The sequence below is a fragment of the Elephantulus edwardii genome, unplaced genomic scaffold (genome assembly GCF_000299155.1).
Source record: "Elephantulus edwardii isolate Elephantulus edwardi_28Jun2011 unplaced genomic scaffold, EleEdw1.0 scaffold00268, whole genome shotgun sequence".
NCBI classification, from domain to species: domain Eukaryota; kingdom Metazoa; phylum Chordata; class Mammalia; order Macroscelidea; family Macroscelididae; genus Elephantulus; species Elephantulus edwardii.
The window spans coordinates 1,866,651-1,886,603 of record NW_006400018.1 but is presented as its reverse complement, the minus strand read 5'-3'; the positions used below and the strand labels follow the sequence as shown (position 1 = coordinate 1,886,603).

At 46.3% G+C, this 19,953-nt stretch overlaps 1 protein-coding gene across 1 annotated transcript in view; it reads right to left on the bottom strand.

Moving 5' to 3' along the window:
- The window catches only part of DDB1 (damage-specific DNA binding protein 1, 127kDa), a 28,541-nt gene that overhangs the window by 7,740 nt on the left and 848 nt on the right, over positions 1-19,953 (bottom strand). The window contains exons 2-21 of the mRNA XM_006899840.1: positions 19,122-19,270; positions 17,904-18,020; positions 17,126-17,347; positions 14,205-14,319; positions 13,008-13,105; positions 12,142-12,300; positions 11,477-11,560; positions 9,681-9,797; positions 8,713-8,815; positions 7,347-7,422; positions 7,147-7,255; positions 5,207-5,385; positions 4,962-5,125; positions 4,779-4,886; positions 4,406-4,613; positions 3,472-3,567; positions 3,253-3,364; positions 2,115-2,238; positions 1,626-1,790; positions 855-949 (exon numbers count right to left, since the gene is read on the bottom strand). Coding sequence (XP_006899902.1) covers positions 855-949; positions 1,626-1,790; positions 2,115-2,238; positions 3,253-3,364; positions 3,472-3,567; positions 4,406-4,613; positions 4,779-4,886; positions 4,962-5,125; positions 5,207-5,385; positions 7,147-7,255; positions 7,347-7,422; positions 8,713-8,815; positions 9,681-9,797; positions 11,477-11,560; positions 12,142-12,300; positions 13,008-13,105; positions 14,205-14,319; positions 17,126-17,347; positions 17,904-18,020; positions 19,122-19,270 — 2,600 coding nt within the window. The remainder of the gene's footprint in view (positions 1-854; positions 950-1,625; positions 1,791-2,114; positions 2,239-3,252; positions 3,365-3,471; positions 3,568-4,405; positions 4,614-4,778; positions 4,887-4,961; positions 5,126-5,206; positions 5,386-7,146; positions 7,256-7,346; positions 7,423-8,712; positions 8,816-9,680; positions 9,798-11,476; positions 11,561-12,141; positions 12,301-13,007; positions 13,106-14,204; positions 14,320-17,125; positions 17,348-17,903; positions 18,021-19,121; positions 19,271-19,953) is intronic.

The following is a 19,953-nucleotide window of genomic DNA, read 5'->3' as shown; positions in this document are numbered from 1 at the left end:
ATAAGTCAAGTTTAAACAAGTTTAAATGTATAAAAAGCAAGCTTTTAGCATAATAAATCAGAGCTCTCTACATCATCCTGGTGTGCAGACTCTCATTTTCGCTGGCTTCGTCCCTCACCTGCTCTTCACCAAGAAACCCCTTGAGTTTCTTGTCACGACCGTGGTCGGGTGGTCGGTGACAGCGTGTAATCATTTATGATATCAAAAAAGACCCCATTGATACTTTGCCCAAAACCTCCAGTTTCTCATCCAAACCTGCCGCTCCAACCACAAATGCTCCTATAGAACTGGTCAATGGTCAGCCATCACACAGCCTGGACAGACACTCAGGTCACTACGTAACCACTGAGTCCAGTGTTCACCCTCCAGATCTACTGCTGTCGTCCCTAAAACGTGACACATGTAGAACTCAAGGAAATCGAAGGGAACGTGCTCTGCGGACAGTGGTGCACAACCGAAGGCAAGATGGCAAGTGAGGAACGTCTCAGAGAAACCACTGGGGAGCGCGCACAGCCTGCAGGAGCCGTGGCCTCGCCAGAGCCCCCACCACTGGAAAGGGCTGGTGCCAGCGTTCTAATCAGACCCCCGACGGATGGACCCTGATTAAATGAGAAGAAAATGGCAAATTCTGTAAAGCCCAGACTTCCTGGGCCAGGTGAAACTAGAGTTCTGAGACTACTGTCCTAAGATACCAGTTTTAAAACTTCAACTAAAACTATCCTGAGGTCACCTTTCAGTGGAAGAACACTAGCACATCAAATAAAGGGTATTTCCTGTGGAAGGATATGTTCCATTAAAGGACCAATAGCGCGAAACCAAAAGGCAAAGAAGACGTCACGTGGTCCGGGCCTCACCGTGCTATTGATGCTGGCTAACAGCTTCCCATTAAATTCCACCATCGAGTACACAGCTCCTTTCACTTCCTTTTCCGCCACGGTCTGTAGTTTTCCTAAGAGAACAAAAGTCTTTGTTAAGAGCTCGCTCTTTACGCAACGAATGCTCTGCTTTCCCTGATAACTCTGATTCCTGTCTCCTCACAGCATTCATCTCAAAGTAGGAAATGGGGAGTTGGCACACCCTGAGGCCCAGCACTGAACGAGGCCAAGCCCCATGGTCATGGGCAGAGACCCTGGACAGTCCTACTCTGAAGCTCCGGGTCCCTCAAGACAAATACTAGTCCAGTCTGACAGTAACTCTACCTCAAGCACCTGATGCGTGCTTTTTGCGCTGACAGCTAGAATTAGCATCTTGGGAACAGGATATGAGACAGCCATGAAAACAGTGCTGAAGCTAGCAAAGACTTACAAAGGCTGAGCAACCACACAGAAAACTAACACACACAGGACTTCTTAACTTTTTCTGGCCACAAGTCTTTTACCTCCCCTCCCCCCCAACCTTTCAAAGAACAAAAAAGGAAGAAACAAGAGCTAAATTTGACTTGTGGTTCTCTATGTCATAAAAAACTCAGTCAGACCACCAACAGCTCAAGAAGCAGGAACGGAAAGACTGGCTTCTGAAGCAGCCCACCAAGTTCCTGGACTGCTTAACTGTCCTCTGAACCCAGGGCATAGTCACTTGTTTCCCCAGACCTTCACCTGCGCCACAGCTGGGTGCTGCCCCCTTACCATCTGAATACTGGAAGACCACGATGCGGCCCTGCTTGGGCTCTGCCTCCTCGGGATACACCATGGCTGTGCCCACAATGAAGTACGTGTTAGGGTCTTTGCCCAACTTGCAGGACACCAGGCTGAGGGCATACTCATTCTGCAGAAACTGGTGGGCGTGAAGCACTAGAAGGAGGAGTGGCAGAGAGCAGAGGAGACTGGCTAGTCACAGCTTACCTGCAGCCCCATGCACAGGTAAGCCCACAGCTCAGAGGGAGCAGAAGTCGGGGGTCACAGGACATCTCCTGTCACTCCTGCATCACCCCTCATAAGTCCCTGCTGATAGGAGGCCCTACACAGGACTCACGGCCAGCTCACGGAGGCCCCCCTCATCCTTTTTTCTCCTCCTAGGATGGGCAGCCACACCATGACAACGTGGAACGATCGAAGTCAAGCAAAACCTAGCTGTACGAGGCAGCAAGGACAAGCCAGGGAAGAGCGCATGTGCACCTTCGAAGGTATGCTGGTCGATGATGAGGAGGTTGTGCACCTCCACCTCTTCTCCGAAGGAGGTCTCGTGCGGCGCCGTGCTGCTGGAGAAGAGCTTGCTGGAGCTGACGCTGCTGGACAGAGCCTGAGGACAGAGAGAACACGCGGGACCGTCAGGGCCCTCAGGCCAGGGAGCCGGCTCTGGACACAATGCGGCGGCTCCTGCCAACGCTCCAGGTGAGCCCGACGACCAGAGTGCTTCAGGGAGGACATGTGAACTGAGGGCAAGGAGCCAAATTATGCATGGAATGGACACACCAGTCCAAGACCCAGCAAGGATCTAAGGGTCATTAGAGATCACTAGACAGTGATTTCCTCCAGTCAGTCAAGCAAGGAGAAAAGGAACTCCGGGACCTAATAAAACCGCAGGCTCCATCCTCTCAACAGAATGGGGGAGTACTTTGGTTTTTTTAATATGTGTTTCCACAGTAATTTATTTTCACAGAAAATGTAAATGTTTGAGGGCAAGCATCTCTATCTTACTATGAAATTTTAAGCTAGAGATAGTTCAGCATCAGATGCTTTAAGCAGGGGTAAAGGGGGAGCACTTTAAAAAGAAAAACCTTCTACTCCAGACTGAAAGAAGAGGGCATATCACAGAGGGAGACAGGCAGAGACCGCTCAGGAAACAACGCGCAGTCAACACTGCCCTGGAGCTCACTGTGTGCAGTTCTAGACCGTGCATTACCCTCACCCTACAAAGGAGAAGACGGTGCCCAAGGTCACACCACTGACAGTAACTGTGAAGCCAGCCTGCCAGACTCCAAATCCTCCACCCTCACCTACTATGCCATGCTGCCTCCGATTACACACGCCCACCAAACGCTCACACTGAAAAGTGAGCCGTTTGTCACACAAGGCCAAGCTACTCTGACTCTCAAATTCTCGCCCCTGAAATGCACAGAGGGCTAGAACCAGTCCATCACCTACTTCTGTGGATAAACATCACTGGAGCAGGGGCCCTGTCCTTGTGTTGGGCTGCTCTCTACAGCAGAGTCAAGCAGCTATGACCAAGACCACTGGGCCTGCAAAACTACTTCTCAGACTCTCCAAAAATGTGCCAGCCTCTCCTTCGTCTCTATTTGCCTGCTCCCCTCACCTGTGTGCTAGCGCTTGGCCGCAGAGCAGTGGTGCCCCCACTCGTGTCCTGGACTTCAATCCGGCTGGAGAGGACCCCGAAGCACTGGGACACCTCCTGATAGCAGATCTTCCTGCAGGACAAGCGTAGGACAAGAGTGCCTCTCAGGAAAGTCTGCACCGAGCCACCCATCTCCCAGCCCCCGCCTTTGCTCAGTGACCTCCCAGCCCTGGTCTTCACCTGGGAGACTCATAGAGGGGAACCGTGCGAATGTGCAGCTTCTGGATCTCGTCGATGGTGCCAATGGTGAGGGTGCTGTTGTTGGCCAGTGCCAGGCTGGAAAGAAGGATCTGGGTTTAGATGGAGGATGCCCAAGGAAGGAAAAGATTCTCTAAGGCAACTCCATCCGGGGAAGGAAAACAAGATGGAATTATACCAACATCCTCCAGGGGCAGGGGTCTCAACTGAAAACCCTACAAGTGAAAATCACTTGAAGATAGTTAAAAGATACGGATACTCAGTCCTACTCCCAAAAGACCAGTCTGCATAAGTCTAAACAAGGTATTCTTCCAAAGTTTCCCAACTGGCTTTCAAGTGGAATCAAGAGTGAGAATCAAAATCAGTGCTCTAGAACAAAGATCAGTCAAACCACAACGTGCATCAATTGGTTTTGTTGTTGTTGTGTACTGGCCACTTGGAACCAATCCACAGCTGACCTCCAGGGGGTTTGCAGAGGCAGTAATAAATCAACTGCCCAGCAGGTAGATTCGAACTGTGCACCTTAGAGCTGGCAGCGCAGCTCCTCGTAGGGCTGGGCAGGCTCGAGAATTCCAATTTCTAACAAGGTCCCAGCGGCACTGATACTGTTTGCCTGGGACCCACACTGTGAGAACCTCTGCTCCTCTGGAACGTGGCTAGCCACTGCAATGACCACAGAGCCTAACGTTGTCCTGCTGAACCCACCTGAGGGTTTCAAACAAACAAAAACACCTAACACCTGCCATTTCCAATAAGTCCCCCTGTGTGTCTAATAGGTAGTCAGATCAAAGGCCCGCTGCTCCACAAGTCCCCTCTAGCTATGTATTCTGCAATGCAACCCAGGAAAGGCAGGGGCCGAGGGGGAGGGAACACCCTGCTGTCCCCAGACTCCTGTTGAAGAAATGGGACGGCTCACCTGTCAGGATAGCCATCTGAGTTGAGGGGACACATGTAGTTCACTTCCTTGAGGTTGACATTGGAGAAGACCAATTTGTGGTTGCTGCTGTAGATGACAGTGGGGCGGTCAGAGCAAGCAAAGACGTTGGTGGTGGAAAGAGAACGGAAAGTCCTCAACACCGTGGGCTGGGTGCCCAGAGTCACTTTCTTACGGTCGCTCAACAAGCCTACAGAAAGAATGGCATCAGGAGAAGGAAGGAAGGAAGGAAAGGAAACAGGACAAAGAGCTGGATTGTGAAGGCTCAAAAGCAGTCCCCCAGGGCTAAGAACTCTACACCACTCTAATGCTCTTGAGTTTCCCAAAGAGTCCTTGCTCACACAGCTGGTCTCACCTGTCTCAAGGTTGAGCCCGAAGTAGAAAAGCGCCCCGTCTCCCAAGGCACAGAGGAGGTAGTGGCTACTCTCAAAGGTGGTCATGAGGATGGAGCGAGGAATGATTTCTGTGAAGAAAGGCAACAGTAAGTCCTGGTTCCACACACATCAGATCCCATCCCAGGCCTTTCAGAGACACAGACCTCCACCCAGCATCTCCTTGTGCAGCAGTTCAAAGGAGGGCAGTTTCAAAATACGAGCCGAGATGTCCGTCCAGAGCCCAATGGCACACAGAGGGGACAGCCCACTGCTGTCCCCTAGTGGGGTAATGTCCAAGCAGGCCACTTCATGTTCCATCTCTGTGTGGCTAAAAAGAGAAGAATATGGCAGAGGAGGGAATCAAATGACCAAAGCGGCCCAGGAAGTGAAAGAAGACAGGGGCACACACCTGATCTGCCGGAGCTCCTGAGGGTGGATCTGCAGGTAGTAGAGGGCCCTTCCCACGGCCACCACCACCTGGCTGCTGTTGCAGGAGGCCACGCTGATGTTCTTGCCCTGAGGCTCCTTCCACTCACTGACCAGGGCTTTGGGTTCTTGTGAGACCAAGCGCACAGATGCCGAGGTGATCTAGAGAGAAGAGACACATCCTCACAATCCTGCAGGATCGACACCTGAGTGCCAGTACAAACACTGCCCTGTGTGGCCTGAGCACAAGCATGAGCAACGTGAAGCCTCTCTTGCAGGAAAGAGGTAGCATTCCCTCCTGCAGCGATTCACGGACACAAAGGTCATTTTTAGATAAACTCCTGCAGGAGAATGGTCTGAAGCAGCTTACAACTTCTACACCCCCAGTAGAAATAGGGTTCCGTCCTTCTGAGGGTGGCCTGGATAGCGCCAATGGCATCTGCCCAGCAGCACTGAGTGGAAGCCCCCAAAATCAAGAGTTCTGTAATAATCAAGTTCATCACTACATATAAGCCACTGCTGCTGGTCTATGCCCTCGGGTTGAAATGGCCCACATCTGAATGCCCAGTGGGTTTTCAGAGGCAACACAGGAGGAGGTTGCCCATCCTTCTCCTGCGGAGCAGCTGGTGGATATGAATCTCATGCTTCTGGGACTGCAGCAGAGTTTCAACCACTAGGCCACCAAAGCTCCTTTATAAACCACTGAAATGATTAGAAAACTTTTAATAATGGTTGCACAATTACATTGTAATTGTTTTGTAATTTATCACACAAAGAAAACAAAAAAGATGACTGGTAATAGTGTTAAAATGTATTAATTTCTCTTATCTAACAAAATGAGTTTCTATTTAAGGATGAAAACCCTTTAATAATAATAATGTGAGCAGGGGCCAGTACATGATTCAAATCCACCAGCTGCTCCATAGAAGGATGACTGGCAATCTTCACCCAAGCTATTAGCTGCCTTTGAAAACCTGCTGGAGGGTCAGCTATGGGTCAGTTCTGACTCAGTGGTATACAACAACAGGAGCCAGTCTTGAGACTCAACTGGAAAATACTGACAGAGCACTGACTTGGTATCTGGTACCACCTATATTGGTCCACAGAGAACCTCCTTCCCAGTTATTTACCAAATCTACTACTATCAGTTGGCTAAAAAGATCAGGTGGATAAAACAATGAAAAAAGGTGTCCAGGTGTTCTAGTACTTTGCCCACCACTGACAACACACAGCCTCTGGTGAAAGGTTATGGTAAGAAAAATGGAGAAGATATGGCTGCAAAACCGTTCTCCGACTAGCAGGCTCAAGTGGCTGTCACAGGAGCTATGCTAGGACTTAAAGGCCATGCACCTTGGGTGGCTCCTCAGGAAAAGACAGGCAGTTTCCAACCCAGAAGGTTTACAGCCTCAAACCCCAGTGAGTGACCGGGTGGCTGACAACCATCCAAAGGCTCTCTGCCCTCACAGTGTAGATAAGATTTCAAACAAGGCTCAGAATGTGTAACGTCACTAACATACACGCAAAGTGCTGAGAGCAATAATGTTTGATAGCATTAAGATCAGTACCTGGCCCCCTCCTTTGGGCTTTTCAGAAAGATTTTACAAAACAAGCACGTATTACTATTAAAATTAGAACATGTTGGAAGACACAGCCTAAATCTATGCTCAAACAGGACCCACAGCATACTATGCATCATGATCCGTTTGTGACAGAAAAAAATGAATGACCACAGAGCATGTGCACTTCGGAACAAAACTACTCCTGAGAGCGGCTATCTCCGAGGAGCAGATCATCACGTAACTGTCTTATGTTTTGACATTACTTTCAGAGTCATAAATTCTGACACTGCTTTAAAGGCTGGCGGCCCCACACAGCACTGCGGGTCTGATGTGAGTACCCGCGCCCACCCGTCTCGGATCCTACCTGGATGAGCTGCTGGTGGGCCACGTTGCCACAGAAGAACGTCTGCTGGTCATCCACAAAGCCAATCAGCTCAGTCTCTTCCACCTCCTCGCCGTTTAACATGAGAACTCTGTAGCAGTACGGGAAGGTCAGCCTCAGCAGGCCAGCTTGCTCCACTCCAATTCACACCACACCTGGAGCTCGCCCCCAACCCGCTTTACCTTGTCTGGCCAACAAAGGAGAGCACCAAAGTGTCATCCGTCTCCCGGTTAGGGTCAGAACGGAGTGGCCACAAGCCTGGAACAAGGATCAAGAATCAAGACCCAATTCACAGACACCCTAGGAGAGGGTGGCAGACACGAGAGGGCAGCAAGACCTGAGCGTCTGACAGTCTCCACGCGGCCCTTTGGAGTTTTATGACTGAGGACATTAGGTGGTCTTTAAAGTGTTTTATTCCAAACTTTTGAAGTAGATAATGCATTTCTGTAATTTATTATTATAAATATTTACTGTCATTCCACGTTTCCTCCAACCCATAACCCCAACAAACAAGTTTGATTACTCTTATAATTTCTCCTAAAGGAAAGAGGATTAATACTAGATTACAATGTAAATATGAAATAAATACGTTATTTTCTGTCCAGTAAAATCCGACCCACAGCCCTCCAGCAGATTTCAGAGGCAGTAAATCACAGTGCAATTCCTGACCCCTATGTTACCAGAGCTCTGAGAGATGCATGCATCTTGTTTTTTCCACTGTAGCAGATCTGGAGCCTTTTATTGGAATGGAAGGAGCCCTCATTTTCTGTGCCTACACAGTTCTTGGGTGATTAAACCCAAACTAAGCTCTTTCTGAGAGAAAAAGATGGTAAATCTCCTCCTATATGATTTATTGCCTCTGGAAACCCTCTGGAGGATCAAATGAGTAGGTACGACCCAAAGGTATAGACTACCACCTATTATTAGCAATATGGATTATTACTCCATCCGATGGGCAGGCTCTCTCCTCCTCCAATTAGTGTGCTACAATAAGCACTTTTACGGTAAATATCCTGTACTTAGGCCAGTTTATACATGTGAAGGTATGTGAGACTGTGGGATTACTGGAAAAAACCATTAAAGACATCTGTAGTTTTGAGAGATAATGCTAAATTCCCCCTAAGGCTGCTTATCAGCTCACAGCCTAACATGCTGGCACACTTTGGGATTAAGGCCAATCTGCTGAAGAGGGGTGTTTCCATTCAATGTTGATTTGCATTTCCTTATCACAAATGAGGCCTGAAAGTCTCATCACAGACACAGGAACCCTCACAGTACTTTATCTGTTATCTGTGCATTCGTGCCCTTTGCCAATTTAGAAACGAAAGGTGTGTTCATCTCCTTTCTGGAAATTTTTCTTGAAAACTTAGGCTTTCATCTACAAACATTTTTTACCTGGTTTCTGATTTACGTTTTCTGCTGTTCTAGAGCGATATACTTTCAGATAACCTTCATAGTTTAAAAGACCTTCTCCACTCTTAAGTTATAAAAGAATCCACCACCTTATTTTCTCTAGTGTTTTATCATCCTACACACCCGCCAAGCTACCTTTGATGCCAGGTAAGTCAATGCTAGCATGCTCATGGATTCCAATTCCATTCCGGATGATCCGCAAAGAACCTTCCTTGAAAGCCCCAGAGCACGTGACCAGCTGCAAGCAAAGAAAAGGAGTCACCCTCTAAGAGATTGGGATCATCGTACACTTGCAAGCTACACCCAAAGCCAAGGACCCTTACTGTAGAGCAAGGTCTGAGAATGCATTAACAGATGCAAAAAGCTCTTCTCATGCTCTTAGCAGACTTGCTTCAATCCCTGAAACTCCAGTTTAATAGACAGGGGAGGATCAGAGTCAGACACATCTGTCCTTTGTTCAGTGTGCCACTTAACTACACAAGTGCATTTTTTCCAAGCCCCAATTTCCTCACTGAGAAACAGCCAAGAATCTCTAACGGGGCACTCATAAGATAACAGACCAAAATAGGCCCTCAGCAAACAACAGTACTCTTGCATTGAGGAACAATGTAGTGTACATTGTGTGTTAGGCTGTGTTAATGAAAGGTTAATGGTTCAAAGGCAGCAACCACTTCACAAGAGAAAAACCAAGTAATTTTTCTCCCATTAAGACTTGTATCCCGGGGAGCTCTGGTGGCCCAGTGGTAAGGAGCTGCAACTACAATCCCAGAGGTGCACGGTTCGAATCCACCAGATGCTCTGCCGGGGAAAGAAGGACAATCTCCTCCTGTACCACTCAGATCTGATTTGATGGTATACTCACACAAAAATAATAAAATAAAAAAACAAAAATAAAAAAAAGACTTGTATCCCTCAAAACTCGATAGGGAGCTATCGTAATTTGGAACCATCTTAAACGGCAATGGGTTTAGGGGGCTTTTTGTATTCTTGCCACACTGGATCAAAGTTTCGTCTGTGTGTACGTCCCATTTCAGATAAGCAAAGCTAGGAGTGGGCATACTTACTAGCCATCCATCCATTCCCAGGAGGACCCCCCCACTTACCTGGCCCTGCCCCTGCCTCTCCAGGTCCACCACGCACATGTCCACAATAGGACCTAAATTGGTGAAGGTTTCCATCGTGACTACGTAGGAGCCTTGCTCATTACTGTCAACGTTGAGCTACAAAATAAGAACAATGTTAGTCCTGGAATTCTCTAACAGGTCCACCATAAAGAGACAGTTATCATGTGAAAGATACTCTTGAGCTGGCTAGACCTGTCCTTCCTGCTCCATTGCTATAAGAATGAATTCTTTTTATTATTAAATTTTATTAGTTTTAATGAACATTTACAGAGATGTTTTCATTCATTCATTGTTGCACTGTTTTCTCCACCCTCCTCCCCAGTTCGTTCTTCTTCCCCCCCATGTCTGCTTTAATTGTCCAATTGCCACAGTGCTTGTCAAAGCCAGTTCTGATTAATCTCCTTTGTCAGTGTGTCCCTTGCCATTCCCTATCACTCCTCCCTGAGAGAGACTTCACCCTGAGTCATAAGGAAAAGGGGATGGCGTATTCTCTTAGCTACTTCCTGCTGAAAAGGGACGCTGTGGGTTTCAGGGTGAATGTCTTCTCTCACTACTCTAAAGGGCCCCTTTGGCAGTAGGAAACACATAGACTATTATGGAGATGGATTTTGGAATTTAGATGCACTGTTATCAATTGTGCTTAGCCGTACATGTTCATATCCTTGAAGATGTATCATGGAAGTGTTGCAGCCTAGAAGATACAAATTTAACTAACAAGTTAAAAGTGCATGAGTCAAAAACTGAAAAGCAATAATATTCTGAGTAGAGGTTCTAATAGTGGCACAAATCAAATTACAGAGGTAAGGTGGTTCCATTGCCATCCTTACTCTAACTTAATTCTTTTTTTTTAATTTAAATTTGTTATTAATTTCAGTGAAAATTTACAGAGGCTTTGGATTTCCATTCATTCTTTGTTGTAGATTTGTCCCCTCCCAAGGCTCCCCCTCACCAGACATTACCCTCTTGGAAAAGTAAAAGAAAAGATTCTTTCATTATTTTACAAACCCTCCCCCAGGTCCACTCCACCATGTAGCCATCGCTCTAGACTCCTGTCATGACAGAAATACCTAATCACATATCTCTTAAACAGTTTTCTCCCTTCTGTTTCAAAGCAGCATACATTATTGAACCCATCTTACTCAGTCTCTCCCCAACCCCAAGGACAGTCCCATTCTACAACAATGGCACCATGCAATATTTGTCCCTTTGTGACTGGGACATTTCACTCAGCATAATGTTCTCCAGAGTCAACCATTTTGAGTAATATTGCATGAGTTCCTTGTTTTTTAATGCAGCATAGTATTCCATTGTGCGAATATACCACAGCTTCTCTAGCCATTCGTTTGTTGATAGGCGAGAATGAATTCTTGACTAAGGGTCGTAGTTTTCCAATAGGGAGTCCATAACTAATCTTAGATATATTTCAAATCTGAAGTCTCAATGGATGGATTTCAAAAAAGCAGTGAATTTAAAAAAAAAAATTAACGTTAATGTTTCTGTGCATTTTTCTGCAGAATCCAAATCCACTAGAGTGGGTTGCATACATCAGGTTGTACGCTGAGAACATAAGCTGGGTGTTGCACATCAATTCATTCCGGCACCTAGCACCCTGTACCTGGGCTGAACGAGCCCTGAGAAAAAAAATCAGGGCAGAGTGTGACATCGGCTAAGCAGAAAGCTAAACTGTAGTGCAGAAATTCTGACAAGCATGAAACACAGAAGAAACCTGATGAAGCAGCAGGAAGCAGAGAAAGAAGAAAAAATTCTCTTCTTACCTTCACAAGCTGAGAGTCGCCAAGGCGAGACCCGACAAACACCACACCATTGTCCAGGTATGTCAAGCACTCAGCAATCGAAGTCTGGAAGGCAACAACACAGATGCAATTAGAACAGACTACGGAGGGCCTGACACACCCCCACCTCACAGACAGAGCAGCCGTTGTCCAGACTCGGTGCTCCAACTCAATGCCCGGGCCACACCCACAAAGGCTCCTCAATCTCAGGATGCCGAACAGTCTTTTAAAAACGTGCCTCGATTCAAACATTTTTACTGTACCTTGTGCTTACTCCCAATGATAGTTGTAATCCAGTAACAGTCTGCATGCACTAAATCATCAGAGCCCTCTAAAAGGCACTGCACAGATCTCAGATGTTTGGACCCTGAGGCCAGAGCTGCTCTCAACCTTAAGACTGTTCTTGAATTCCAGACTGCACCCTTCCCTGTTTCCCTTCCTTCCTCTTCAGGCCTGGGGTGGTGCCCAGCTCCCTGTGAGATTCGCTCATGTCTAGCAACATCAACATGCAGGGTACGGCTAACAGAGCTCACTGCTGGGTGTCAAGGTCCCTTAAGAAAGTGACCCAATCACAAGAAGCACAACAGGGCCCCACACTGCAGCCCTGGGAAACCCAGGAGAATGTAGAAGAGGAGGGCCGGCCTTACCTCTCCGAGCAGCTCCACTCGAAGATCCTTGAGGGTGACGGTGCCATCCATCTGCTCCTCCTTCTCCAGCAGCAGCATGAAGAGCCGTCCCTCCATGTCCCCCAGCAGGTAGCGGGAGCCGTTGGGGTCCACTCTGTTGTGGCACACAATCGTGCTTTGCTACCCGTGGAGAGGGGATAGTCAATACAGAGTAAGCTTCTTCCACCAGGTCGCATACTCTTCCATGACCAGACACTTGCCCAGCCAGATTCAAAAAGCCCAGAATCCACCCAGTGGGCATGACACATGTGATCAAAAATGAGAAACTTAATAAAAGATCATTTTCTGAGTGCAGTACGTTTATTCAATTATCACTTTAATGGAAGAGTGAGGAGAAAGTAATCAGATGTATCCACTAAACACCACACCATTTTGCTATCTAATACATAAATAAATCAACCAACAAACCTATAGGTGACATTTTTACGAGCAATTTTTTAAAATCTAGATCATTTTTTCCTCATTTTGCTCTATGACTTGAGCCCCAAGAATGTCACATTCAATAATCTGCAAAATTTGCCCCCTTTGGATATATTTTCCAATTGCCCCAGTCAATAGCTATTGTTTCTCTTAACAAGCAAGTACTCTGTGAGCAGATGCCAGCCAGGCGCCTCTTTAGCTCCTTAATAATAACAAACCAACCAACATATTTTTGGGTGGATTTTTGTTCTCCTTTTTATTCATTCATTGCTGCACATTTTTGTCCCTCCCCCACCAACCAACATCTTATCCGCAGAGCGAACAAGTGTGACTGCTATCTGTATATCATCTTTTGACAAGAAAATAAAATATGGAAGGAAAGACAAAAGGGAAAGAGTGCCACTCACTTTGATGATAGGAGGCGCGATGGCCAGGTACTTGTCACCATTGTGGTAGGTGATTGACTCCTGCCCAATGATGATGGCCCCCCCGAAGGGCTCCGGGACTGCAGGAGAGAGAGGGCAGCGTCAGCACGTTCAAAGCACCCGGCATCCAGGAAGGATGCCCAGCAAGAGCACGGTCCCAGTATCTCCCAGGCTACCCTCAAGGTACCTATAGTTTTTAAGAACCATACAAAAAAGCTCAGAAAAGGTTATCTACTTTTCTGTCTTTGGGTTCTGAGACTGGCTATTCATGTGATCCTGAGAATGCTGTTATTGCCACTCTTGTAGTATTTCAGCATTCTGTGGGGTGCAGAACCTTGTTGGAGGTCATCGACATGCCTCCCCACATTTTCTCTCCTTTCTAGCTAAAAGCAAAGCACAGACTCACTCACCTCTTGTTCTCTGGCTTAATTTCACCTTCTACCCTCCTACCAGGTCAGTTATTTATAAAAGCCAAATTGTCCTTAGGAGTTTTAAAACTTCTCTACTGCGTTTGACAGACAACATAATATGGAAGAATGAGTACAGAACAAGAAGCAAAGAGCCCTATATTCTGACCCAGTCTTTCCCTTTAGGCATAGGTCTGGGCAAGTCCCTCTCTTTGGCCACATTTCCTCATCTAGGAAAGAAAAGACTCATTCAGTCATTGCATAAGCTCTATTGGTTTCTGCTTTTATATGTCAACTGCCAAAGAGTCAGTTCTCAGCTCATAAGGACACAGCGACAGAGCAGAACTGTTCCACAGGGTTGAGGAGGCTGTCATCTTTGAAGGAATTCATCACACCCTCCTTCCATGGAGCCACTGGGCGGGTTCAGGTTTGAACTAAGAACTTTAAGTTAGTGACTACAAACTGCTTGGTCCTCAGGGCTCCTTTTTAATTTTCTATCGAATAATGCAATAATGAGACCAATCTCCACACACTACCCTGAACCTGACATATACCGTCAACTCCCATCCCTAACAAAGGAAAGCTAACCTTTCTGGGGAAAGTAATAACAGCAAATTCTAAAAACACATATGCAGAGGGGAAGGCACATCTATGGCAAAGAAACATAAGGAAATAATGAACTATAAAAGTCTGGCACTTAAATGAAGAATAAGACAGCAGAACAGGAAGTGGCCAGGGAGGCCAAGAAGCAAACCCCAAACTCCCAACCAACCTGCAATGACCATGGAAGCTTCGGCCTCAACATTCTCCTGTTTCCATGGGCCCTTATTGAACTCCTTCTCTCGGAGGGACACCTCATAGGTTTTCACATGCCGCCCCTGCGGGTCCTAGGTCAGGCAAGATGGAAAGTAAGATGGGACAGTAAGCCCTTGTTGTTGCTGGTATTGTATGACGTCGAGTTAGAACTGACTCAGAGTTGACCCTCCAGAAGGTTTTCAGAGGGAGAATGTCCACCCCTCCCCCACGGAGCAACTAGTGGCTTCAAACTGCATGCCTTTAGGACTGCAGTGCAGCTTCTTACCACTAGGCTACCAGAGCTCCCCCGGTAAGCCCTTAGGAAGGGTGAATCTCAGGCAGGAGGGGGTCCTGAAAGGGACAATCAGGGTCTCTGAGGCACGTCAGCCTTCCCACCTGACCCATCACAGCTGAATCTAAGACTAGTTTGTAGGTGGAGAACTGGCTTCCGAGACCTGTGATTTCTCACAATTCACCCAGCCAAGTAAGGATACAGGTAGTAGAGAAATGAAGGTGTTATTCTGGATAAGAAGAGATATGATGCATATCTATAAGCAAGAGAACTCCAGAGAAAAAGCAAACACACTGGGAAGCTAGATATTTCCAAGTGACCAAAGAAATCAGTCTTCCACAATTCTTATAAGCTTTCTGACGAGGTGCTGACCACGAAAACAGAACATATTGTTCTGGAAAAGTTATGAAAACCCTCTAGTCCTGCTATTGTATCACCATGCCTTCCTTTTCCTGAAACATGACTCACGCCAGTCCTGGAGCTGCCAAAAGACACCGTGTTAGAAGACTGAAAAGCAAGAACAGGGAGAAAACCAAGTCTGGCCAGCAGTGAGTGGCTTTAACAAAGGCTGGAACCGAATTCTAAGAGGCTTTGTGGGAGGAAATCTTGCTCAGTGTCTGGGCAGAAGCCACATTTTAGTCCCTGTTACTCCTGAAGCACTTAGCAGGAATGCTTTTCCTAGCCAAGTTGAACTTCTGGCACAAAAAGGAGATAAAGTAATTATCAGTTGATGAAAAGATTTTCTTATCAACAACTAGGGAACACAACTCCACATGAAGTTCAAGCTAAGCTTTGGATTCTGGTCGCTGAGACACATGGAGAAATGAAGAGCATCCTCAGTGTCATTCCTGAAGCAGCATCACCAGTGCTGCTTTGATTAGTGCTGATGACACTGAGGACAGAAAGCCCAAGATTCTACTACAGCTGACGATTAATGCCTAGAAACAAGAGCAAATGCAATCTCTGAACCTAGTTTCCAACCTTATTCAACTGAACTTTATCCTAATCAGTCTCAGAACTACAGCACTTAGGATGATGCTAGGAAATAGACAAAAAGGCAACAGTATTACCAGCATGTAAATGCCATCAAAGCGTTCTAATTCCCACATTCAGCACTGGACTAGACTGGCATTTCCTGCCATCATTTATTCAGTCACATGCATGTAAATGACCTTGTGTAGCCTAGCCCTTTGTTTAGAGTTTATGAAAACAGAGGCATGGTAGTCTGACGTCCTCAAATCCCAATGCCTTAGCAGATTTGGTCCAGAAAGGAGCTGCCCAGGATCAGTGCTGGTACTTTCATGCAGACTAGAACAGAAGTCAAGAAGAAGCTGTAATGGCTCCTCTGAAAATTAAACTATAGAATTTCCACAGCAGACACCATACGCGCTGATACAGAGCCTATTCCAAGTATAACAATCCTCCATTTGGTTTATAAGGCAGGATATTTTTCTGGAAGACTTGGCTTGGGAGTAGCTGCAGGATTGGAACCACTGACGCTTCAGTTAGCAGTGCAACATGTAAGGCACACCACCACTACAGCCCCTTACAGAATGACCACTGAGCCAGCCATTCCATTCCTATGTATGTACCCAAAAAGATGTGAAAGCAGGGATATAAATAGAGAAATGTACACCAATGTTTACCGCAGTATTAATCACAACAACCAAAACAACCATCAACAGATGACTGGATAAACAAACGAGGCATACCCTAAATGGATATCATTATTACTCAGCCCTAAGGAGAAAGGAAGTTCAAGTATATGTTCCAACAAGGCTCAAACTTGAAAACCCTACGTTTGATGAACTGATTCAGACACAAAACAACAAATATGTCTGGGACCCGTTCAGAAGAAATACCTAGAACAGGCAAAGGTTTGAACCAGTATTTACTAACAGGAACCAGGATAACAGGGAAGAAGGAAGAGTTACTGCTTAACGGGCCAAGTTGAAAAAAAATATGGAAATGGGTAGTGGTGATGGTTGCACAATCCAGTAAATGTCATTAATGCCACTGAACTGTACACAGAAACCCAAATGTCTTGTTAAGAGTCTGACTGCAATATGAAACAAACAAATGTAAAACCCAAAAAGTCCCAACAAAATGGGTGTCAAATACAATGGAAATCTCTTCCTCAAAGGAACAAGTGAGGAGCCAAGCAATATGTTTTCTCTTGTCTTACACAGGCATCTGTGGTTCTGCTTTTAATTGTCGTAAAAGATACATAGCTTAAAACGAACCATTATCTTCTCAATATAGCGCAACTCAGTTTCAATACCCCTCAATGCCAGTAAGAAGCTCAGAGACAAAGTACAAACTGGGTCACCCTATAAAATCTCCACAGCCCATAACCAGAGTGTAATCTCAGGATTAAAGCCTGTCGCAAGCCTGAGAGCTTTCTACCTCTATCAGAAGTCTATTACTGCACACAAGAGGCGAGCAAAGTCTGACCCCTGATGATCACATTTGTGCAGAACATTTCAGGACAAACATATCTGAGACTTTTGCCTGTGCTGCTCCATATCCACACACACTGATTAGCTAACTCCAACTCCCACTCCCCCAAACACACGGCTTCTCCCTTGTTCCTCGCAACACAGTACCTGGTAGACGAAGCAGATGGTAGGGGCTTGGCAGCCGTAGAGAAACTTGACATCAATGACATGCAACTCCTCCAGGCGGATGTTAAAGGCCTTGAGCTCTTTATTGTCCCGGTCTAGAGGAATAACCTTGAAGAGACCATCGTAGAGTCGCAGACCAATCATCCGGCACTCAGGATCGATGATGCCAATAATGCCAGTCTCCGAGGGGCGGCCAATGCGGTCCTGAGAAGTAAAACTGGGATTAGGGGAAATGGAACACACAGGTAACAGAAGACATCGAGCACGCTCTCGTAAGGGATCCTGTTAGTCCTGCATACCTTACATCTCTCTATTCGAAGGTAGGTAAAGATTTCAACTCACAGCCCTCAAGTCAGAACCAACTCAGAGCTGACCTTCCAGAAATTTTCCAAGGCTTTAAAGTGAAGAAAATTGCCCACCTTTCTCCCTCAGAGCTGCTGGTGGAGTCAAACCTAAGAGGCACAGCCTCGGGGTTAATAACACAACTCTCTGCAAACTAAGCCACCAGAATCCCCTACATGTAAGACCACTAGCGTTTAATTGACAGACAAAGGAGCCCAAACATTAGTTCAGACTTTTTTGCCAAAATACTGAATCTTAATGAATTATATCTCTGTATCTCAAATTCCCAGAAAAATGAGTTTTTTCTTCACATAAGCCTGTACCTCACACTCGTGCGTGTGCTCTTATGAACTGATAATACAGAGGACTGTCCCTAGCTACAGAAGGAACTCTCATTAGCTCAGAGCAACTGCCTCACCTGAACGTTGCCGTGGGCTCGCGTGATGATATCAATGCTCTCGCCACTCTGCTTGTACTCCAGGATGCAGGCGTTGTACTTAGCTGTCAGGATAAACAGCAGATCCTTGCTCTCCCCCTGGAAGCCAACGTTATGCTATCAACAGAGGTCCATTTAAACAAACACTCATCTAGCCTTGAAGTGTTTTATTCTTTAAGCATGCCACAGCTTTCCAAATTGTTCTATCCCTAGTGAGAGAAAACCATCAGCCAGATACATGGTGCATACTAACACACACCATTTCCAAGTGCTGTGACGCAGAGCAAACTCGTGATAAAGAACTGTCCCATAAAATTGTCCAGGTTATTCTCTTCACAGGATCCCCCTGGAGTCACCGAACAGGTTTAACTACCAGCTGCTGCCCCACCACTATTCCGGCAACACACCCCTAAAGGTACAGGCCAAAGGCTTCCCTTGAGGATAAATACCTAGCTTTTTCTGGATTCCTCCTCTCTCCACTCAATGCTTTCATCTATTTTTATCTCAACTGAATATTAACATTATTCAAATTCTGAAAGATAACTGCTATGCCTGCTCTAATTCTCTCCAACAGTATCAGAAAAAGGCAGGTGGGGGGAAATGTGGGAACTGTGAAAGGTCAAACAGGATTCACGAAGTCATAGGCAGCAAAGCCCTTACAAGGTATTTTGCTCAACTATAACATTTTTACCCTCGTGCTTTCTTGTCAGATACAGTTACGCTATTTGAAGCAATGCAATGGCTGTTTAGATGAAGATAAAATGAAAATGGCAATTGTTAAACCTAACTGTGAGGGCGGCTGCCACGTGTTATTACGTCACTTAATCTTCATTAACCACCCAAAGGACTGCACATTATTATCCTTATGCCTCAAATGCAGAAAATGAGGCTCGGAGAGACATCCAGAGTCAGGGAATTAGTAAGAAAATTAATCCAGGCCTGCTGGCCGCTAGCTCACAAAGCAGTTAAAAACAAACATTCCAAATTGCTTTCATTTCATCTTCCTGAAGAAGTCAAACGAAGTCTTCCTCTTACGTCTAGGAAAACTTCCAATAAGACAATAAATTGGAACCCACCATTCAAAGGCAGAGAGAGTGTGTCTCCTGAGTCTTTTCCCATCTAGCCTAAATAATGACATAAAAACATTTACAAACAACAACTGTTTTCCCTTCATGGCTGGGTCCCACCCGGAGGGCTCACCTTGGGCCTGAAGAGCTCCATGACAGCTATCTTCCCGTACATGCCCACCTCCTTGACAGGGCGAAGGCCTTCAGCAGTGACCACATAGATCTCCAATCTTGTGTTTTTAGCAATCAACAGGTTCAGGTCTTCAGCTGATGTGAAATGTCCTGAAAGAACAGACTTCTTCTAAACTTGGCTAAGGCGGAGAGTGCATCCCTCCAGCATCCTCCTTCACAACACAGTTTACTCCAGCTGCTTCTATTCATTCCCGTCTCTTGCCCAACCCACCACCTGAAAGAGTCTCACTTCAGACATCTGACAAGGCCACTGGCTTTCGTCCAGGGAACTCTGGTGGCTCAATGGAGAGGAACTGCGCTTGCTAATGCAAAGGTTAGCAGTTCAAATCCATCAGCTGCTCTGTGGAAGAACCACCTTCTGATGCATACATAACAAAAACATCTCATCAGAGTACTAAGAGTGCACCCCACCGAAGAGCCGAGACCTCTAACAAATGATGGCAAAAAACTTTCAAAGGGAGCAGTCCCTTCCTCTTTCACAGTGCCAGGCTGGTCCGCTGGTTATCACATTTTGGAGAAAATGTGCACCTCTTCCAACTGTCAATGAAAACCTTCCAAAACTCTACAGATCACAGGAATGAAAACCCTCACAGGTTTTTATGAAAACGCTGCTTTACACACCCTTCTTGCGCCCTCTCCATGTCTACAAATTTTGCCATGTGCACGGCCAACTCTCCAAACACCACGCCTTTGTTTTGGAAGCATGACTGGGATTTACGCACACACACGCGCGCGCGCACACACACTCGAGGCTGGGGTCTGCACATTCCCCT